Genomic DNA, 21,994 nt, shown 5'->3' with positions numbered 1-21,994 from the left:
GGATCAGTCCTAGGCCCCCTCCTCTTCTTTTTGTATACTGCCCCTATTGGACAAACAATCAGTAGATTTGGTTTCCAGTACCATCTCTATGCTGATGACACCCAATTATACACTTCTTCTCCTGTTATCACACCAACCTTTTTAGTAAACACCAGTGATTGTCTTACCGCTGTCTCTAACATCATGTCCTCCCTCTATCTGAAACTGAACCTGTCAAAAACTGAACTCCTCGTATTTTCTCCCTCTATTAACCCTCCGTCACATACAACTGATCTGACAGGCGCTTCTCTTTTACTTTCATTTCTCCTTCCTCACCAGATTGTGAGGAAACCCCCTCCCTCCAGGTAGTCTCCTGTCTCTTGAAGGTCTGTGAAACCTGATATCACAGTTGGATTTCAGAGCTTCAGGGGAGAGGATATAGCTGCACAGATCTCTCAGGCTCATTGTATGTGAATACGTCACATTCAGTAAGGTTGGTATTTTATGTTTTTATTCATCACAATAGTTTATTTAGCTTGTTTTATGAATGTATAGCACAAAATGTGAGGCTATTTCATAGAAATAAGGGAGATTTTATAAAAGAAAGTGTGCTGCTCAGGCATATACAGTAGTTCCCTAACATATTCCTTCTCTTGCTTCAGATTATCTGCTGAAATGGAGAGGAAAATGTACAATTTATCCAAACAACTTGATGTTGAGGAAGTAACAAACATGCTGTTAGATGATAGAGACCTCACACTGAATGAGGATTTAGGAGAGGAAAGTGAGATTGATTCTCATGATGAGGTGGAAGAACGTGTCCTGGATTCTTAAACAGAGCAAGATGGTGACAGTGGTGAGGATGAAGAAGTTGGATCATATTATATTGGAAAAGATAAAAATACTAAATGGAACAAGAAGCCATTCCAGAAAAAACGTAGGGAACCTTTAAACATTATTACTCACCTTCCTGCAGTAATAGGAACTGCACGTAATGCAAAAACTGCAGTTGAATGCTGGAACAGTATATTTACAGATGACATTCTGGACTCTATTGTCACATATACCAACCAATATATAGACATTATAAAGGACAAGTACATCTGCAACAGAACCATCAAGCCCACAGATGAAATAGAACTGCGTGCTTTTTTTGGATTACTGTACCTTGCAGGAGCTTATAGGGCAAATAGACAAAGTTTGGAGGAACTTTGGGGTAAAGATGGGGATGGAGTTGAAAAATTTAGCCTTGTTATGTCCATAAACAGATTCAAGATTCTAATTCGTTGCCTTCGGTTTGACGACAGAACTACCCGAACCGAACGCAAAACACATGACCGACTTGCTCCAATTCGTGATATATTTCAAAGATTTGTTGTAAACTGTAAACAAAGTTATTACCCTGGAGAGAATATCACTATTGACGAAATGCTCCCTGGTTTTCGTGGTAGATGTGCCTTTCGTCAATATATTCCATCAAAGCCAAACAAATATGGAATAAAAATGTATGCCCTTGTTGATGCCAGTAAGACCTACACTTACAACCTGGAAGTTTATGCAGGAAAACAACCAGAAGGTCCTTACTGTGTGAGCAACAAACCCATTGATGTTGTAAAAAGACTGGCTGAACCCTTATTTGGATCGGGTCGCAATATTACAGCTGACAATTGGTTTACAAGTTGTGATCTGATTGATTATCTGAAAATTCAGAAGCTGTCATATGTGGGAACTGTAAGAAAAAACAAAAGGGAATTGCCGCCACAGTTTGTAAGTGTGAAAGAGAGACAACAGTACAGCAGTATGTTTGCATTCCATAATGGAAAGGCTTTAGTTTCCTATGTACCACATGCCAAAAAAATCGTACTTCTTCTATCAACACTTCATGATGATGCTGCCATCGATCCTGGGACTGGGGCAGAAAAAAAACCGGAGATAATTACATTTTACAATGCCACCAAAGGGGGTGTGGATACAGCAGATCAGATGTGCTCCACTTTCAACGTCAGCAGAAACATCAAACGCTGGCCAATGGTCATATTTTTTGCTATGTTGAATTTGGGTGGTATAAATTCACAAGTAATTTATCTTGAAAACAAGCTTGAACCACTCCGTAGACGATTGTATCTGAAAAAATTGGCCCATGAACTAGTACTTGGAGAGCTACGCAGGAGAAACTTGAAAACAATCGGTATCCCCTCTCGCCTTCAAGTTCAGCTCAAAAGGTTCCGCCCAGAAGATGATGGTGAAAAGTCACCATCTGCACCACCTCACAAAGAAGGAGATGCACCACCTGCCAAACGGAAAGCGGAACCAGAAGGCTTTCAAATTATGAATGTCTCTAATGTCATAAAGCAATTTGCCTGACACATGCAAAAATGGTGTGTAATTCTTGCTATTTGCTCTGCGTGACTTTTCTGGGGAAACCTCAGCATCTACTTCTGATCGAATATGTTTTTAATAGTACTTAAGGTACCTTAAAATTAAGTTTGTGTTCAAAAATTTTCTTTGTACATTTTTTTGAGAGAGTCGAACTGGGGACTATTTGGCGGGAGTTTTGAAAAGTTTGTATTTCATAGTTATTAGTTTTATGTTAAGTAAATGTTTTTTTTTGCAACTGATTATGTGTAGTCTCTTTTATTACATCCCTATGAAGGTCACTGATCACTTTTAGAGCACTGAAATTGCAAACATTAGATATTATAGGTATTTTTCCAGCAGGCGCCTGACAGGCACATTGTATGTGAACTCGTTAGTCCGAATATTGTATGTGACGGAGGGTTAACCTACCTTTGCCTGACATTGCCATCTCCGTGTGCGGTTCCACCATTACTCCAAAGCAACATGCTCGCTGCCTTGGGGTCATACTTGATTCCGAGCTTTCATTCACCCCCCACATCCGATCACTGGCTCGCTCTTCTTATCTGCATCGCAAAAACATTTCTAGAATTCGCCCTTTTCTTACTTTCGACTCTGCAAAAACTCTTATTGTTTCACTTATTCATTCTCGTCTGGACTACTGTAACTCTCTACTAATCGGCCTCCCTCTTACCAAACTCTCCCCGCTCCAATCTGTCCTGAATGCTGCAGCTAGGATCATATTCCTCACCAACCGTTACACCGATGCCTCTACCTTGTGCCAGTCATTACACTGGCTACCCATCCACTCAAGAATCCAGTACAAAACTACTACCCTCATCCACAAAGCACTCCATGGCTCAGCACCACCCTACATCTCCTCTCTGTTCTCAGTCTACCACCCTACCCGTGCCCTCCGCTCCGCTAATGACCTGGGGTTAGCATCCTCAATAATCAGAACCTCCCACTCCCGTCTCCAAGACTTTACACGTGCTGCGCCGATTCTTTGGAATGCACTACCTAGGTTAACACGATTAATCCCCAATCCCCACCGTTTTAAACGTGCCCTAAAAACTTTGTTCAGATTGGCCTATTGCCTCAATGCATTAACCTAACTATCCCTGTGCCGCCCATTCAAAAAAAAAAAAAATTATTAGATTCCTCGCATCATGTTCTCATACACTTTATGCAGTTAATAGCCCTGTGTCTATACTGCTACATACTTAGGCAGTTAACTGGTTCATGCAGCTTTACATGAACACCCGAGCCTTACACTATGGCTGGTCCGAATAACTAAAGCAATTGTTACCATCCACCTCTCGTGTCTCCCCTTTTCCTCATAGTTTGTAAGCTTGCGAGCAGGGCCCTCATTCCTCTTGGTATCTATTTTGAACTGTAATTTTTGTTATGCTGTAATGTCTATTGTCTGTACAAGTCCCCTCTATATATTGTAAAGCGCGGCGGAATATGTTGGCGCTATATAAAATTATTATTTATTATTATTTTTGCGCTTTCATTTGTTTCCTCCCCTCCACAGTGAAATGTTGAATAAAAATTGCAGTTCTGGCAATGATATATTTTTTTGTTTTTATGGCGTTTACTGTGCAGTACAAATAACCTGGAAACATGAATCTTCGAGTCAGTAGGATGACAGCAAAAAATTATGAGACCACTGCAAAATTTTCAGAGTTTTCTCTTTATAGGTATATTTTTTGAGTAAAATGTAAATTGTTCTTTTATTCTATAAACTACTGACAACATGTCTCCGAAGTTCCAAGCAATAAATTTTGTATTTATTTTCTGAAAATGAGAGATGGTCAAAAAAAAAAAAAAAAAAGCGCATTACCTGCAGACCTCAAATAATGCAAAAAACAAACACCAAGTTCATAATAATTTAGAAACAACAATACTAATGTTTTCACTCAGGAAGAGTTCAGAAATCAATATTTTGTGGAAGAACCATGATTTTTAAAGAGAACCTGTCACCCCCCTCAGGCGTTTGTAGCTAAAAGAGCCACCTTGTGCAGCACAAATGCTGCATTCTGACAAGGTGGCTCTTTAGTTACAAATGCCTGCACACACTTAAATAAACACTTATAAAATTTGCCCCCACATACCCCAAATCCGTCCGGGAGGCGGGTCTTTCCTTTCTAATTAGACGCAGCACAGCAGTCACTCCAGAGCTGTGCGCGCCAGGCAGCATTTGTGCTGCACAAGGTGGCTCATTTAGTTACAAACGCTTGAGGGGGGTGACAGGTTCCCTTTAATCACAGCTTTCATACGTCTTGGCATGCTTTCCACCAGTCTTTCACACTGCTTTTGGGGGACCTTATACCACTCCTGGTACAAAAATTTAAGCAGTTCTTCTTTGTTTGTTGGCTTGTGACTATCCATCTTCCTCTTGATTACATTCCAGAGGTTTTCAATGGGGATCAGGTCTGGAGACTGGGCTGGCCATGACAGAGATTTGATGTGGTGGTCCTTCATCCACACCTTGATTGACCTAGCTGTGTGGCATGGCGCATTGTCCTGCTGGAAAAAAACATTCCTCAGAATTGGGGAACATTGCCTGAGCAACAGGAATCAACTGTTTTTCCAGGATAACCTTGTATGCGGCTTGACTCATACGTCCTTCGCAAAGAACAACCTGCCCAAATCCAGCCTTGCCCCTTGGTCTCTTAATTTTTTACCAGAGCTTTATGTGCATGTATATATACCGTATATACTAGAGTATAAGCCGAGAATTTCAGCCCATTTTTTTTTTAAGCTGAAATTGCCCCTCTCGGCTTATACTCGAGTCATTCCCAGGGGTCGGCAGGGAAGGTGCAGCAGCAGCTGTCTAATCATACTCACATGCTCCTAGCGCAGTCCCTGCACATCCCTGGTTCTCCGGGCGCTGACAGCTTCTTCCAGTGTTGAGCAGTCACATGGTACCGCTCATTACAGTAATGAATATGGACCCGACTCCACTCCCATAGGGGTGGAGCCGCATATTCATTACTGTATTGAGCAGTGCCATGTGACCGCTCAATACTGGAAGAAGCTGTCAGTGCCCGAAGAACCAGTGACCGTGCCAGGAGCAGGTGAGTATGACAGGGGCAGTGCGCGATATTCACCTGTCCCCCGATCCACCGTCAGCGCCGCTCCGTCTTCCGCGTCCTCTGCAGTGACGCTCAGGTCAGAGAACGCAATGACGCATTAGTGTGCGCGCCGCCCTCTGCCTGAACGTCAGTGCAGAGGACGCGGAAGACACAGCAGCCCTCAGCGGTGGAACACGGACAGGTGACTATAGCAAGTGACGGGGGCCTGAGCGACGAGAGGTGTGTGACTTTTTTTTTTTTTTTATCGCAGCAACAGCATATGGGGCATAATAGTCTATGGAGCATCTTATGGGGCCATAATCAGCATCTATGGAGCATTATAAGGGGCAAATGTGTCTATGGAGCATTTTATGGGGCCATCTGCAGCATTATATGGGGCAAATATCTCTATGGAGCATCTTATGGGGCCATAATCAGCATTTGTGCAGCATTATATGGGGCAAATATCTCTATGGAGCATCTTATGGGGCCATAATCAGCATTTGTGCAGCATTATATGGGGCAAATATCTCTATGGAGCATCTTATGGGGCCATAATCAGCATTTGTGCAGCATTATATTGGGCTTATTTTAATATGGAGCATCTTATGGGGCCCATCATAAACTGTACGGAGCATATGGGGCTCCTGATTCAATATGGATATTCAAAAACACTTAACCTACTGATGTCTCAATCAATTTTACTTTTATTGTTATCTATTTTTATTTTTGAAATTTACCAGTAGCTGCTGCATTTTCCACCCATAGGCTTATACTCGAGTCATTAAGTTTTCCCAGTTTTTTGTGGCAAAATTAGGGGTCTCGGCTTATACTCGAGTATATACGGTATGTATATGAAGACTGAAGTGGAGCTATTGGTAATTTTTTTTTTTTACTTCGTTGTTTCATCATTTTCTAAGAACCTTAACATTTTTTGATGATGCTATCTGATGGCTTGCTGTAAGGCTGGTTTCACACTTGCGTTTCAAAACGCATGCGTTTAAAAAAAAAAAATGCATGGTGAAAAAACGCATGTAAACGCGTGCAAACGCTGCGTTTTTTTGACGCATGCGTTTTTGCATGTGGTGAAAAAAACGCGGCGTTTTGACGCGTTTACATGCGTTTTTTTCATGCGTTTTTTAAACGCATGCCGAGAAATGTGTGACAGCTGCCAATCATCAAAATAAAGTAAAAAACCCACTATAAACAGAAATAGTTAGGGTTAGGGGTAGGGTTAGGAGTAGGGGTAGGGATCATAACCCTAACCCTACCCCTAAAGGGATCCTAACCCTAACCCTAAATCGCCGCAAAAATTACTACATGTTGCATTTCTGCAACACAACGCATGCAGAGAAAAAACGCATGCGTTGCAAAAACGTGCCAAAACGCATGCAAAAAACGCATGCGTTTTTAATGTTAAATATAGGGGGAAAAACGCATGCTTTTTTTGCGTTTTTTACAGCAAAAACGCAAAAAAAAAAACGCAAATGTGAAACCAGCCTAAGTGGATGATTTTATTGATACCAATTTGTATTACATAACACTTTGATCATTTAAAAAAATAATTTTTTACCTGGGTGTGGTTACAGAAAAAAAATGCAATTCTGGCATTTTAATTTTTTTGTTCTCTTTACATCATTTATCATATGGATTGATTAATTTGGGCACATGGGAGAGCTCGGAAGGGAAGGAGCACTGTTTTACTTTTTCAACGCAGAATTGGCTGGAATTGAGATCGGACGCCATGTCGCGTTTAGAGAGCCCCTGATGTGCCTAAACAGTGGAAACCCCCCAATTATAACTGAAACCCTAATCCAAACACACCCCTAACCCTAATCCCAACGGTAACCCTAACCACACCTCTAACCCAGACGCACCCCTAACCCTAATCCCAATCCTATTCCCAACCGTAAATGTAATCCAAACCTTAACCCTAACTTTAGCCCCAACACTAACCCTAACTTTAGCCCTAACCCTAACTGTAGCCTTAACCCTAGCCCCAACCCTAACCCTAATGGGAAAATGGAAATAAATACATTTTTTTTAATTTTTCCCTAACTAAGGGGGTGATGAAGGGGGGTTTGATTTACTTTTACAGCGGGTTTTTTAGCGGATTTTTATGATTGGCAGCCGTCACACACTGAAAGACGCTTTTTATTGCAAAAAATATTTTTTGCGTTACCACATTTTGAGAGCTATAATTTTTCCATATTTTGGTCCACAGAGTCATGAGAGGTCTTGTTTTTTCCAGGTTGAGTTGACGTTTTTATTGGTAACATTTTCGGGCACGTGAAATTTTTTGATCGCTTTTTATTCCGATTTTTGTGAGGAAGAATGACCAAAAACCAGCTATTCATGAGTTTCGTTTGGGGGAGGCGTTTATACTGTTCCGCGTTTGGTAAAATTGATAAAGCAGTTTTATTCTTCAGGTCAGTACGATTACAGCGATACCTCATTTATACCATTTTTTTATGTTTTGGCGCTTTTATACGATAAAAACTATTTTATAGAAAAAATAATTATTTTTGCATCGCTTTATACTGAGAACTTTTTTATTTTTTTGCTGATGATGCTGTATGGCGGCTCGTTTTTTGCGGGACAAGATGTCGTTTTCAGCGGTACCATGGTTATTTATATGTCTTTTTGATCGCGTGTTATTCCACTTTTTGTTTGGCGGTATGATAATAAAGCGTTGTTTTTTGCCTCGTTTTTATTTTTCTCTCTTACGGTGTTTACTGAAGGGGTTAACTAGTGGGACAGTTTTATAGGTTGGGTCGTTACGGACGCGGTGATACTAAATATGTGTACTTTTATTGTTTGTAATTTTTATTTAAAGAAATGGGAATTATATATACCGTATATACTCGAGTATAAGCCGAGATTTTCAGCCCATTTTTTTGGGCTGAAAGTCCCCCTCTCGGCTTATACTCGAGTCATATACCCGGGGGTCGGCAGTGAGGGAGAGCGGGGGCTGTGTAATCATACTTACTTGCTGCGGCGCGGTCCCTGCAGTCCCTGGCGCTGCAGATTCTTCCTGTACTGAGCGGTCACATGGCACCGCATATTCATTGCTGTAAATTATCGGTAACTGTGACCGCTGAATTACAGGAAGCTGCAGCGCCGGGGAAGCCAGGGACCGCGCCAGGAGCAGGTAAGGGGAGCGCAGCGCTGCGCGATATTTACCTGCTCCTTGTCCGGTGCGGCTCCGTCTCCAGCGTCCTCTAGCAGTGACGCTCAGGTTAGAGGGCGCTGTGACGTAGTCAGTGCGCGCCCTCTGCTGAGCGTCAGTGCTGGAGACGGCGCCGCACGAGGAGCAGGTAATTATTGAAAGCGCTGCCATCCTGAGCAAGAGAGGTGAGTATGTGATTTTTTTTTTATTGCAGCACCAGCAGCATTATATATGCAGCATCTATGGGGCCATAATCAACGGTGCAGAGCAATCTATATGGCACCGCACAGCGTGATAAGGAACATCTATGGGGCCATAATCAAAGGTGCAGAGCATATATATATATGGCACAGCTTTATAAGGAGCATCTATGGGGCCATAATCAACGGTGCAGAGCAATATATATGGGGCACAGCTTTATAAGGAGCATCTATGGGGCCATAATCAACGGTGCAGAGCAATATATATGGGGCACAGCTTTATAAGGAGCATCTATGGGGCCATAATCAACGGTGCAGAGCATTCTATATGGGGCACAGCTTTATAAGGAGCATCTATGGGGCCATAATGAACAGTGCAGAGCATTCTATATGGCACAGCTTTATAAGGAGCATCTATGGGGCCATAATCAACGGTGCAGAGCAATATATATGGGGCACAGCTTTATAAGGAGCATCTATGGGGCCATAATCAACGGTGCAGAGCAATATATATGGGGCACAGCTTTATAAGGAGCATCTATGGGGCCATAATCAACGGTGCAGAGCAATATATATGGGGCACAGCTTTATAAGGAGCATCTATGGGGCCATAATCAACGGTGCAGAGCATTCTATATGGGGCACAGCTTTATAAGGAGCATCTATGGGGCCATAATGAACAGTGCAGAGCATTCTATATGGCACAGCTTTATAAGGAGCATCTATGGGGCCATAATCAACGGTGCAGAGCAATATATATGGGGCACAGCTTTATAAGGAGCACCTATGGGGCCATAATCAACGGTGCAGAGCATTCTATATGGCACAGCTTTATATGGAGCATCTATGGGGCCATAATGAACAGTGCAGAGCAATATATATATGGCACAGCTTTATGTGGAGCATCTATGGGGCCATAATGAACGGTGCAGAGCATTGTATATAGCACAGTTGTATATGGAGCATCTATGGGGCAATAATGAACGGTATGGAGCATCTATGATGATGTGTGCAAACTGTAAAGCGCTGCGTAATATGTTAGCGCTATATAAAAATAAAGATTATCTATTTTTATTTTTAAAATTTACCAGTAGCTGCTGCATTTCCTACCCTAGGCTTATACTCGAGTCAATAAGTTTTCCCAGTTTTTTGTGGCAAAATTAGGGGGGTCGGCTTATACTCGGGTCGGCTTATACTCGAGTATATACGGTATATATATTTTTTTACTTTTTTACTTTGTCCCAGGGGAAGGGGACATCACAGATCGCTGATCTGACAGTTTGCACAGCACTCCGTCAGATCAGCGATCTGACTTACAGCACTGCAGGCTTACCAAGCACCTGCTCTGAGCGGGCACTTGGTAAGCCACCTCCTTCCCTGCAGGACCCGGATGCCGCGGCCATTTTGGATCCTGGCCTGTTGCAGGGAGGAGAGGTAAGAGACCCTCGCAGCAACGCGATCACATCGCGTTGCTGCAGGGGTCTCAGGGAAGCCCGCAGGGAGCCCCCTCCCTGCGCGATGCTTCCCTATACCGCCGGCACACCGCGATCATTCATGTTTGATTGCGGTGTGTCGGGGGTTAATGTGCCGGGGGCGGTCTGTGACCACTCCTGGCACATAGTGCAGGATGTCAGCTGCGATAGGCAGCTGAAACCCGTCCGCGATTGGCCACGCTCCCCCCCGTGAGCGTGGCCGATCGCGCTGGACATACTATTCCATCCTTGGGAAGTAAGGCCCATCCCACATGGAAGGAATATTACGTCCAATGGCAGAAAGGGGTTAATGAGTTCCTGGATCCTGGATGAAGGTATTTTTGACCATTCCTCTTTACAAAACAATTCCAGTTCAGTTAAGTTTGATGGTCGCCAAGCATGGACAGCCCTCTTCAAATGATCCCACAGATGTTCAACGATATTCAGGTCTGGGGACTGGGATGGCCATTCCAGAACAGTGTAATTGTTCCTCTGCATGAATGCCTGAGTAGATTTGGAGCGGTGATTTGGATCATTGTCTTGCTGAAATATCCATCCCCTGCGTAACTTCAACTTTGTCACTGATTCATGAACATTATTGTCAAGAATCTGCTGATACTGAGAGGAATCCATGCGTCCCTCAACTTTAACAAGATTCCCGATGCTGGCATTGGCCATACAGCCCCAAAGCATGATGGAACCTCCACCAAATTTTACTGTGGGTAACAAGTGTTTTTCTTGGAATGGTGCGTTTTTTGGCCGCCATGCATAATGCCTTTTTGTATGACCAAACAACTCAATCTTGGTTTCATCAGTCCACAGGACCTTCTTCCAAAAATAAATTGGCTTCCACAAATGTGCTTTTGCATACCTCAGCTGACTCTGTTTGTGGCATGCTTGCAGAAATGGCTTCTTTCGCATCACTCTCCCATTCAGCTTCTCCTTGTGCAAAGTGCATTGTATAGTTGACCGATGCACAGTGACACCATCTGCAGCAAGTTGATGCTGTAGCTCTCTGGAGGTGGTCTGAGGATTGTCCTTGACTGATCTCACCATTCTTCTTCTGTGCCTTTCTGATGTTTTTCTTGGCCTGCCACTTCTGGCCTTAGCAAGAACTGTACCTGTGTTCTTCCATTTCCTTACTATGTTCCTCACAGTGGAAATTGACAGGTTAAATCTCTGAGACAGCTTTTTGTATCCTTCCCCTGAACAACTATGTTGAATAATCTTTGTTTTCAGATCATTAGACAGTTGTTTTGAGGAGCCCATCATGCCACTCTTCAGAGGAGATTCAAACAGGAGAACAACTTGCAAGTGGCCACTTTAAGTAGCTTTTCTCATGATCGCATACACCTGGCTATGAAGTTCAAAGCTCAATGAGGTTCGAAAACCAAAAAAAGTGCTTTAGTAAGTCAGTAAAAAGTAGGTAGGAGTATTTAAAACAAGAAAATGATAAGGGTGCCCATACTTATGCACCTGTCAAATTGTGTTTGAATGCAGATTGCACATTTTCTTTAGTACAAAAAACCTCATTTCAAGGCAGAAACATTACTGTGTCCAACAGTTATTAGATATATGAAACTGAAATAGCTGTTGAAAAAAAAACAATTTTTATAAAACATTAAGTTTAAGATTAATAGGGGTGCCCAAACTTTTACATATAACTGTATAATCCATATAGTAGTATAGAGAGAAAGTGAGGTTCTCCTATCATAGGAGGACTAGCATGGCAGAAAGGAGGCTTTCAGTACCCAGAGATCATGTCGTGGGGGCCCAATAAGAGGTGCAGAATGTTCGAACTGACAATCACATAATTTAAATAAACCTGTCCGTGATTGACAACAACATTTACATGGTTAAAGAGCAGCGATTTGAGCAAGCTCCAGTCACTGCAGTTACAGGAAGATGCCAGCTGTGTATCACAGGTGGCTCCTGGGAATGGTGCAGGCTCAGCTCCTAATCCTGCTGCTTAGATGAGGACCTGACATAGGCATATAGAGCTGTAGTGCCAAAGTTGTATTAACCCTTCAAATCCTATCTTGGGAAGACCACTCTTCTACTCTTATTTTGTTAAAAGCTCCATCAGATGCCGTATTATGGAGGTATTCTCCACTATGATTTCTGTGTAGCATAGCACAGTACAGAGGCACTATACTGCAGCACAGGGAGTACCAAATGTTCTGTTCAAATGGCTCTGCAGTGAGCAGGAGACATTACTTCAAAGTGGTTTCCCTCAGTGCTAGAATGTGTGGGAACCTACTGCTCAGTGGTGGTGCAACCACAGGGGGAAGGAAGAATGGAGCTTTCTCTGCACTTCCCTCCGACCAGAGCTGGGCATCTTGCGCCACAACAGAACAATCCTTATATATGAAGAGTAAGGGGGCACCACCGTCAGTGGGATACACACCAAGACCTATACAATAACCAATACCAGAACACAGAGAAAACAGAATAGGTCATAAGAACGGGGATCACCACACATTCGGATATAGCAAAACAGTAATTTAACAGCTTTATTTGTATGAAAATATACAGACAAAAGGCAAAGCACAAATATATAAAAACATTAAATAAAGGAACAAACTAGTGCCCTGTACATACAGCCCCTCATAAGGCTGGAACCTGCACTCGACTCAAAGGTACAATGGACAAATATCCAAAAATAAGGTGCCTATATAAACAGCATGGCCAAAATGTGGATGATATACAGAAACAGCCAATATACCTATAAGTTAGTTAAATATATGGTAGCTTGTAAATACCGTGGCTGTGTAGCTAAAGGGGTATGCCAATAATTCCTCATAGTATGATAACAAAAATGGAACAATGGTGTGATAGATTGTCAATATGAGACCATCACCATCATACAACACGTAATAGAAAAACAGAACTGCTTATTAAGCTGTAAATAGCAGTTAGTAAAGAATATAACAAACACCCCAATAGGTATAAGAACTAGGGAAGAGGACATTGAGGCACCATACCTGCCAGTAAAGAAAGAATACACCACACACCCCAATAGGCACAAACATTTAAAAACATTAAAAAAGGGAACACATTAGTGCCCTGTACACAAACATTTAAAAACGGGAACACATTAGTGCCCTGTACACAAACATTTAAAAACGGGAACACATTAGTGCCCTGTACACAAACATTTAAAAACATTAAAAAAGGGAACACATTAGTGCCCTGTAACAACAGAACAATCCGTGTGAATTGGGCTCTGCCTGTACAGTAGCTAGTGACTGATGGAGTGTCGGCAATATACCATGACTAGGATGTTCTGGGATTTAGTTTTATTTTTTAAGTGTTTCAATAACTGTATTGTTAATGAAAGTAAGAGTGCATACAAGAGTGATATGAATATCTAAATCATCTGCCCGCACACATACAGCACTGTCACCTGGCAGACCTCACATGCTATATTCATTAACCCGAAAACAAACACTTCCCAACAGGTGCCGACTCCTGAAGCCTCACTCTGAAAACAGTGTAATTGTTTAGCAATTTGCTATAGATCATCCTTAGTAATGGATTCTCCTGCTTGACGTTACTTTATTCATATAATAGCATTGTAAAGACATTACCCATAAGTGCTGCTGGAGGACATGCCCAGCAGTGATCCATTACAATGAATGCAATCTGCTGGCAAAAAAGTTGTGCAGAGGCAAAGTTTTTGTTAATTTTAAAATAACTGTTCTCTGCTGGATCCAGGGCCGCCATCAGGGCATGACGGTCGTGACTGGCGTATGGGGCCTGGTGGGCAGAGGGGGCCCGCATCGGGCCCCGTCTCATCTGCTCACCGGGCCCCTACCGGCAGCCGCAGGCTAACCGGGCCCTTAGCGCCGACGCTGCAGCTGTTTAAAGCTATTGACGTGCGGGCGCGGGCCCGCACGTCAATAGTTAACAGCCGCCAGCCAATCTGAGGCTGGCAGCTGACATCAGCCGCAGCGTGTGTGCATGTCGCCGGCGTCTGACATCATTGTCAGTCGCCGGCGAGTGCACGCTGCAGCTGCGTGGAGACAGAGAACTTCGCCCGCCGCAGGAGCACGGCCAGGTAAGGGTACGTTCACATTTGCGTTGTGCGGTGCTGCGTCGGCGACGCAACGCACAACGCAAACCAAAACGCATGCAAAACGCATTGTTTTGCGACGCATGCGTCCTTTTTTGGCATGATTTTGGACACAGAAAAAATGCAACTTGCTGCGTCCTCTGCGCCTATAGACGCGTGCGCCAAAAAAGACGCATGCGTCACAAAACGCAATGCAACGCATGTCCATGCGCCCCCCCATGTTAAATATAGGGGCGTATGACGCATGCATCGCCGCGGCTGCGCCCGACGCAGCCCGGCAGAACGCAAATGTGAACGTAGCCTAAGAAGAACTTTTTTTTTTATTTCCTTGAGAGCGGCGATACGGGGGGCCCAGGGAAGAACGCTGGACACAGATGGGGCAGAGTGCTGGACACAGATGGGGCAGAGTGCTGGACACAGATGGGGCAGAGTGCTGGACACAGATGGGGCAGAGTGCTGGACACAGATGGGGCAGAGTGCTGGACACAGATGGGGCAGAGTGCTGGACACAGATGGGGCAGAGTGCTGGACACAGATGGGGCAGAGTGCTGGACACAGATGGGGCAGAGTGCTGGACACAGATGGGGCAGAGTGCTGGACACAGATGGGGCAGAGTGCTGGACACAGATGGGGCAGAGTGCTGGACACAGATGGGGCAGAGTGCTGGACACAGATGGGGCAGAGTGCTGGACACAGATGGGGCAGAGTGCTGGACACAGATGGGGCAGAGTGCTGGACACAGATGGGGCAGAGTGCTGGACACAGATGGGGCAGAGTGCTGGACACAGATGGGGCAGAGTGCTGGACACAGATGGGGCAGAGTGCTGGACACAGATGGGGCAGGATTGGAAACAGATGGGGCAGAATGGAGACAGATGGGGCAGGATGGATACGATGGAGACAGATGGGGCAGGATGGGGAGATCATATGGGGCAGAATGGATACTCATGAGGGCAGGATGGGAGAACATATGGCTGGAGCCTGGAATGAGACACACGGGGGCTAGGATGGCGAATATTATTACCATAGGGGCTAATTAAAGAATATTATTATTGTAGTGATGTATTTATTTTATTTTTTGAGTATACGGTTTTAAATGGGGGGCGGTCCTGTTACTGTGTAGAGTGATACTATGTTGCCTTCTTCATGTGGTGTAATGTAGAGGCTGGGAAAATTAAGTAATGTATTCTACAAGCGGAACTCGAGATAACTGTTATTTCCTGCAGAGACAAGTCCTGGCTGGATGAAGTGATGGCGGTCTGTGCTGGATGAAAGATGAAGGACTTCACCTAGAGACGTCACTGGTGAGTCAGTGTTACCTATACACTGACACTATACACTGTATACTATATACTATATACAGAGGTCCTGTGTACAATGTCACCGGTGATCACTGTATTACCTGTACACAGACACTGCTTACTAATTACAGATCTTCTGTGTATAATGGCACTGATGGTAATGTAGTATTCAGTCACTATGTGGTGGTAATATGTCGTCTGGTCATGATGTTGTGGTATTTGTTCCTTGTATTTTATATTATTCGATCACTGTGGTGGTAATATCTCATCTGGTCATAGTGCTGTGGTATTTGTTCCTTGTATGTGGTATTATAGGTAATTTTAAAAATAGAAAAATAAATAAAAATATACCTAAATTGTATTGCATATTTTAACAAATATTTAATAGGTTACAGCAGAGTAGGGCCCGGCCAAAAGTGTCTACCGTGTTATGGTGGCGGCTTAAAAAATCTTTTGGCCAAAACAAAAGCTGCCGGCTATATGTGTGATCTGGTGATGGGAACTGTCAATGTGTGATTGGTGAGAAGTGGAGTTTTTCCAAGAGAGAGTAGTGGGACTGTGGACAGTTTGAGGGGTGGAGCCTGGAGGCGGGGCTGGGGTGGAGCCTGGGCGGAGTTTCAAGGGGGCCCCGAAAATTTTGCCAGTATGGGGCCCCAAAATTTCTAGTGGCAGCCCTGGCTGGATCCATTATTTTTTTAACATTGAATTCTATGGAAAATTGATCAGTTAATCAGCCATCGTCCTTATTTAATTTGTAATGATTCCGGTTTTTGATTGCTGGATCTGTTTCAAATGAAAAAAAAAAATGTATGGCTAATTAACAAATCTGTTTTCCATAGACTTCAATGTTAAAAAAACAAAACAAAACGAATCAAGTAGAGATCAGTTGTTTAAAAACGGACAAAAAAGTTGCATCTGCAAAACTGTTTTTGCCAGCAGATTGCTGCTAGATTCGTAAACGGATGATTACTGGACATGTGAACATAGCCTTACTGTAACAGGACGTCGTGTTGTGTAATTTACCAATGTAATAAAGGATTTCCTCTTTTGCATAAATCAGAATCTGAAGACCTGTTAATAGTAGCTGGCCGTGGCCATATAATGCCCTTGTCAGAAGATTGCACTTCTGTGTGAACACAGAAAGAAATGGAATTTATCATGAGAACATCATGTGATCAGCAGCACATCATCGGATTACACAGGCAATGTGCTGCCGAGAAAGAGGCTTTTTAAACCAGCTTAAAAATAGTTTAATCTGAGGAACACAATTTTTGCTTATTCTTCGGCTGATAGTCAGCCTGTTTAGACTGGCGGCTTAGCAGTAAACAAGCGATGGCCGCTATTCCAGAAAGAAAACAAAGTTGACCAGGAATCTTGATCGCCTTGAAATCACTGCATGAGTATAGTCACTTGTGCACGTACCAAGGCATTATAGTCCCCAATAACTCACTATACAACTAAGTGATGCTTGCCACTGTATACCAATGTGAGCCAGGAGGAACACTGGTTAAAGGGACTCTGTCACCTGAATTTGGAGGGAACAATCTTCAGCCATAGGGGCGGGGTTTTCGGGTGTTTGATTCACCCTTTCCTTACCCGCTGGCTGCAATATTGGATTGAAGTTCATTCTCTGTCCTCCATAGTACACGCCTGCACAAGGCAATCTTGCCTTGCGCAGGCGTGTACTATGGAGGACAGAGAATGAACTTCAATCCAATATTGCAGCCAGCGGGTAAGGAAAGGGTGAATCAAACACCCAAAAACCCCGCCTCTATGGCTGAAGATTGTTCCCTCCAAATTCAGGTGACAGAGTCCCTTTAACTTGCAGCCTGAGGGTATATCCACACATTCAGTATTAGGCAGCGCTTTGGACACAACACATGTCCACTGCATCCAAAGCGCTGCCGGCTTTTGAACGCAGGTGATTCTGCATGTGTTCACTGAACTGTGCAGAATCACTGCACCCAAGGGTATGTTCCTACGGTCAGTAAACACTGCGGGTTGGACGCTGTGTACATCTGCAGCGTCCAGATGCTACAGCATAGTGCAGGGGATTTCTAGAAATCCCATGCCACTATGTGTGCATCGGCACCTGCGGCTCACCGATGGAGACGGACATGCAGCACGTCTTTGCAGACTGCAGCATGTCTATTTATCTTGCAGAGACGCTCAGTCTCCGAACAATAAACTTCACCCACACGGTTCAATGAACACATGCAGAATCACCTAGAATATAGAGTAGATCTTTGAAGCGGATCCTGAAAAAAAAGTTCTCCAAACTAGGCTCTATCCAATCAGAAGCCTGCAAAAAATGGGTTAGGAATCAAACTCTTCCAAAACAGCTTCAGGCAAAGACAAACTCCCCCAAAAACTACCCATAACAAGAGAATTTCTTGAAGCAGTTTCTACTTGAAAACTCTTACCGTAATTTTTAGGAATACCTAAAAAGAACTCAGTGTGATCAGACCCCAACAGAAATGAATAGCAAGAGACAACAATATATTCAACCACCTATCCATTCATTCTTCAACTGAATGGTTGACACATTAGCCACATTATCAGAAGGGGACCTGCATCTATTGCTTATTTATGGCATACCCTGCAATACAAAAAGCAGACATACATTTATAGGGAACCTGTCGGCAAGCTCATGCCAGCCAATGAATGACAGAAACGGCAACAGCACCCAAGATAGAGAACCGGACGACTTTATTAATACATCATAAATTACGGAGATTGCAACTTGTGATGAGCAAATGTGCTCAGATTACGTGTCATCCGAGCATGCGAGAGTGTCATCCGAGTATCTTGGGCGTGCTCGAGTAATATGTTCGAGTCCCTGCGGCTGCACGTATTGCGGCTGCTAGGCTAGGTTCACATTGCGTTAGGCAATCCGTTAAGCGCATAGCGCTAGCGGATTGCGCTAACGCAATGTTTATTTTAGGGCCGCGTTCGCCATCCCCGCTAGCGCAGATCCCCGATCTACGTTAGCGAGGGACGGACCTCGTGTCACAAAAGAACGGCACATCGCTAGCGTGTGCCGAAAATGGCATGCGCTAGCGATGCGCTACAGGCAGAAATCACATTGCTGTCAATGGGTGCGCTAACGGACCCGTTGCACGGCGTTAATTGCGACATTTTCGCCGTGCAACGCAGTCCGTTAGCATTAGCCCATCAACGCAATGTGAACCTAGCATAAGACAGGTAAATTACATGCATGGATTGCCTAGCAGAGAAACCCTGCATATGTTTAGTAGCCATGAATCAGGCAGCAGCGGAGACTCGAACATATTATTCGAACACCTTTTGGTTTCTCTCTGTTCTTGTGCAACAGACTGAGCTTCCCTTCACAAAGGGTCGGCTGCAAAAAAAAAAAAAAATTTTACTGATGGGATTACGTCCTTATAGTGGGCCCTATGTAGGACACATACCATAGCATGCATCAGGACTGTGAACGCTGTTGGGTCTAAAAGCCCCATTCAGATGTCAGTATTTTTGGGGTACAAGAACATTTAAAACAAAAGGCCATTTTTCACCAGTGTGCTGTATGCGATATCCCTCCACCAGTGTTTCTTGTATGAAAAAGAAGAAAAAAACATTTCGGAGTCTTGCTATTTTTTTTTTTTTTCAATGACCCATTCATGCAAATCAGATTAAAAAAAGGACGCATCTCCTACATTTTTCTTTTTTTTGTGGACAATTGGTTCTTAACAGAAAAAAACAAAAACGGATTATAAAGGATATGTTTCTTAGGGTACCGTCACACAGTGCAATTTTGATCGCTACGACGGCACGATTCGTGACGTTCGAGCGATATAGTTACGATATCGCAGTGTCTGACACGCTCCTGCGATCAGGGACCCCGCTGAGAATCGTACGTCGTAGCAGATCGTTTGAAACTTTCTTTCGTCGTCTAGTGTCCCGCTGTGGCGGCATGATCGCATGGTGTAACATATATCGTATACGATGGGCGCATAGTAACCAACGGCTTCTACATCGCACATACGTCATGAAATTATCGCTCCAGCGTCGTAGATTGCAAAGTGTGACAGCACTGTGTGACGGTACCCTTAGGGTACTTTCACACTACCGTTTTTTTTAATCCGTCACAATGCGTCGTTTTGCAGAAAAACCGCATCCTGCAAAAGTGCTTGCAGGATGCGTTTTTTCCCCATAGACTTGTATTGACGACGCATTTGCGACGGATTGCCACACTTCGCATCCGTCTTGCGACGGATGCGTCGTGCTTTGGCGGACCGTCGGGAGCAAAAAACGCTACATGTAACTTTTTTTCTCCTGACGGACCGCTTTTTCCGACCGCGCATGCGCGGCCGGAACTCCGCCCCCACCTCCCCGCACCTTACAATGGGGCAGCGGATGCGCCGGAAAAATGCATCCGCTGCACCCATTGTGCAATGCAGCAAACGCTAGCGTCGGAATCTCTCCCCGACGCATTGCGACGGGGAGATTCTGACGCCAGTGTGAAAGAAGCCTTATCTGTAAAAAAAAAAAAAAAACACTAAAAAAAGAAAACATGTATGTCTGAATGAAGCCAGTCAGTGAGGCGTGTGTGTGATGGGATGGCGGTATATACGTGTATATAGAGACCTATGAGTGATAATAAGAGGAAGAACCCACCATAAGGTGCCTGGTGGATACTTCTCCCTATGCCAGGCACTTAATAAAGGGCCGGTAGTGGGGCACTCTTGTGCTATCAGACATTGGGCATGGAGAGATGCCTCTGCAAACAGGTTGGTACAGTTGCCAATGCATCCGTATGACACCCAGGGTGTAGTGGCGTCTCTCCTCGCCCGATGGTTGGACCCAAGAAGGGACATATTTAGGACCGTGGGAACTGTGACAAAGTCTTCCTACCCCGCACAGGGCACCGTGATCTTCACCATACAATGCCACATCATTCCCTGTGGCTCTCAGCCTGCTGGGATACTAAGCAGCAGCTGCCATGATAAGAGTTGTAGTTTTGCAGCAGTAGGAGAGCCATAGGGAAGGTATCCCACATTAGGGGGTAGGATGAAAGGAAACGTACGGTCAGATCTATGGGCACCAGGAGTTCTCACACCGATACTCACCCGCAGGATGGACACCCTCCCCGAGCTGTGGATCTCAAACTGCCCCTCTTCTGCCTCCAAGTCATAGCTGAAGGAGGCATCGCCAATGTCTATGTGCCCCAGGGGCTGCGAGTCCTGGGGACTTTTAAAGTAGTAGAGGTGGCATCTTCTTGGGTCAAACACAAACCAGCGACTCTTGAAGCTCCTCAGTGGTCCCTTCCCAGACAGCTTGGCCAGATATCCGCAGAGCCGGGGTGGGGATCCTCTGCTGGGGTCCCCGCAGCTCCTGTGCTCCTCAGTGGGAGGGTCCTGACTCCCTCGCCTGCCCTCCACACCTGGCATCGCTGGCACCTCTGGCATCAGGTGGCCCGTGCAGTGTGGGGAGCGCCCCTGCCGCACTCGCTAGTTTGTATCCTGTCAGCTGCACGTGACCCCCTACATTTCCTCTGCTGCCCTCCTGCACGCACCCACTACGCTGTGCCCACACTACACCTCGGAGCTTCCGTGCATGCAGCCCGACTCCTGGCAGTGCCCACTAGTTCTGCACTTCATCACCAAGTTTCTCCTGCCTTCATTCACACTCTCCGCTCTCCTCACTCTACACCCTCCACTGCATCCCATGACCGTAACTCAGCCACAAGCCTCATGGGAACCGTAGTTTGCCGTCAGGTAGAACTGAACACGCATCCGAAAAGCAAAACTACATTTCCCGGCATGCCTCGCGATGCCATGAAACTAAGTTTGTGAGGGGCGTATATTTCCCCTTTTTAAAAAAAAAATGGTAGCGACCGAATGCTAGCCAACTGGCCCCGACCATTCCGAAATAAATATATTATAACTGTTTCCACCCATAATGTACAGAGCGTTGCCACGTATGTTGCATGGAGCACGTGTTCCAGGAAGTGTTTGACGTGCAGTCACGTTATTCAGTGCCGCCACTGACTTAATCACAGATGTGTAGCAATGTTTATATTCCAGTAGGGGGCAGCTCGGTCTATGCCAAGTGCAGAAGCCACTGCCCCATGCCCGGTCTCTGAAGATTAACTAATAGTGTGCCGAGGGTACAATATTTACGGTACTGGAAAAACCAGTAGCAGAGCTATCCGTTTCCATGTGTCCGTGTGTTACATACGCGTGGCATCCGTGTGCGCCTCAGTGTGACACGTACCAGCGCCTGGGAAAAGCTGTACACTTTGTGCTGTTCCCAGGCATCCCGTGGTGAAGGCAGCTCTCATCATTGCATACCTCACAACTTTTGAGGAAGGGAAAGAGGGAAAAAGTTAGCAGCGCACGC

General features: G+C 44.7%; 1 protein-coding gene across 1 annotated transcript in view; it reads right to left on the bottom strand.

Annotated features, from left to right (window-relative positions):
* TBC1D2B (TBC1 domain family member 2B) overlaps positions 1 to 21,332 on the bottom strand; it is a 147,824-nt gene extending 126,492 nt beyond the window's left edge. The window contains exon 1 of the mRNA XM_069765568.1: positions 20,722 to 21,332. Within this exon, the coding sequence (XP_069621669.1) occupies positions 20,722 to 21,060 (339 nt within the window). The 5' untranslated portion in view covers positions 21,061 to 21,332. The remainder of the gene's footprint in view (positions 1 to 20,721) is intronic.
* Positions 21,333 to 21,994: the final 662 nt, after the last annotated feature.

This window comes from Ranitomeya imitator, chromosome 4 (assembly GCF_032444005.1).
Source record: "Ranitomeya imitator isolate aRanImi1 chromosome 4, aRanImi1.pri, whole genome shotgun sequence".
In the NCBI taxonomy this organism is placed as follows: Eukaryota; Metazoa; Chordata; class Amphibia; order Anura; family Dendrobatidae; genus Ranitomeya; species Ranitomeya imitator.
Note: the sequence above shows the minus strand (reverse complement) of the source record. Positions and strands in the feature narration are given on the sequence as shown.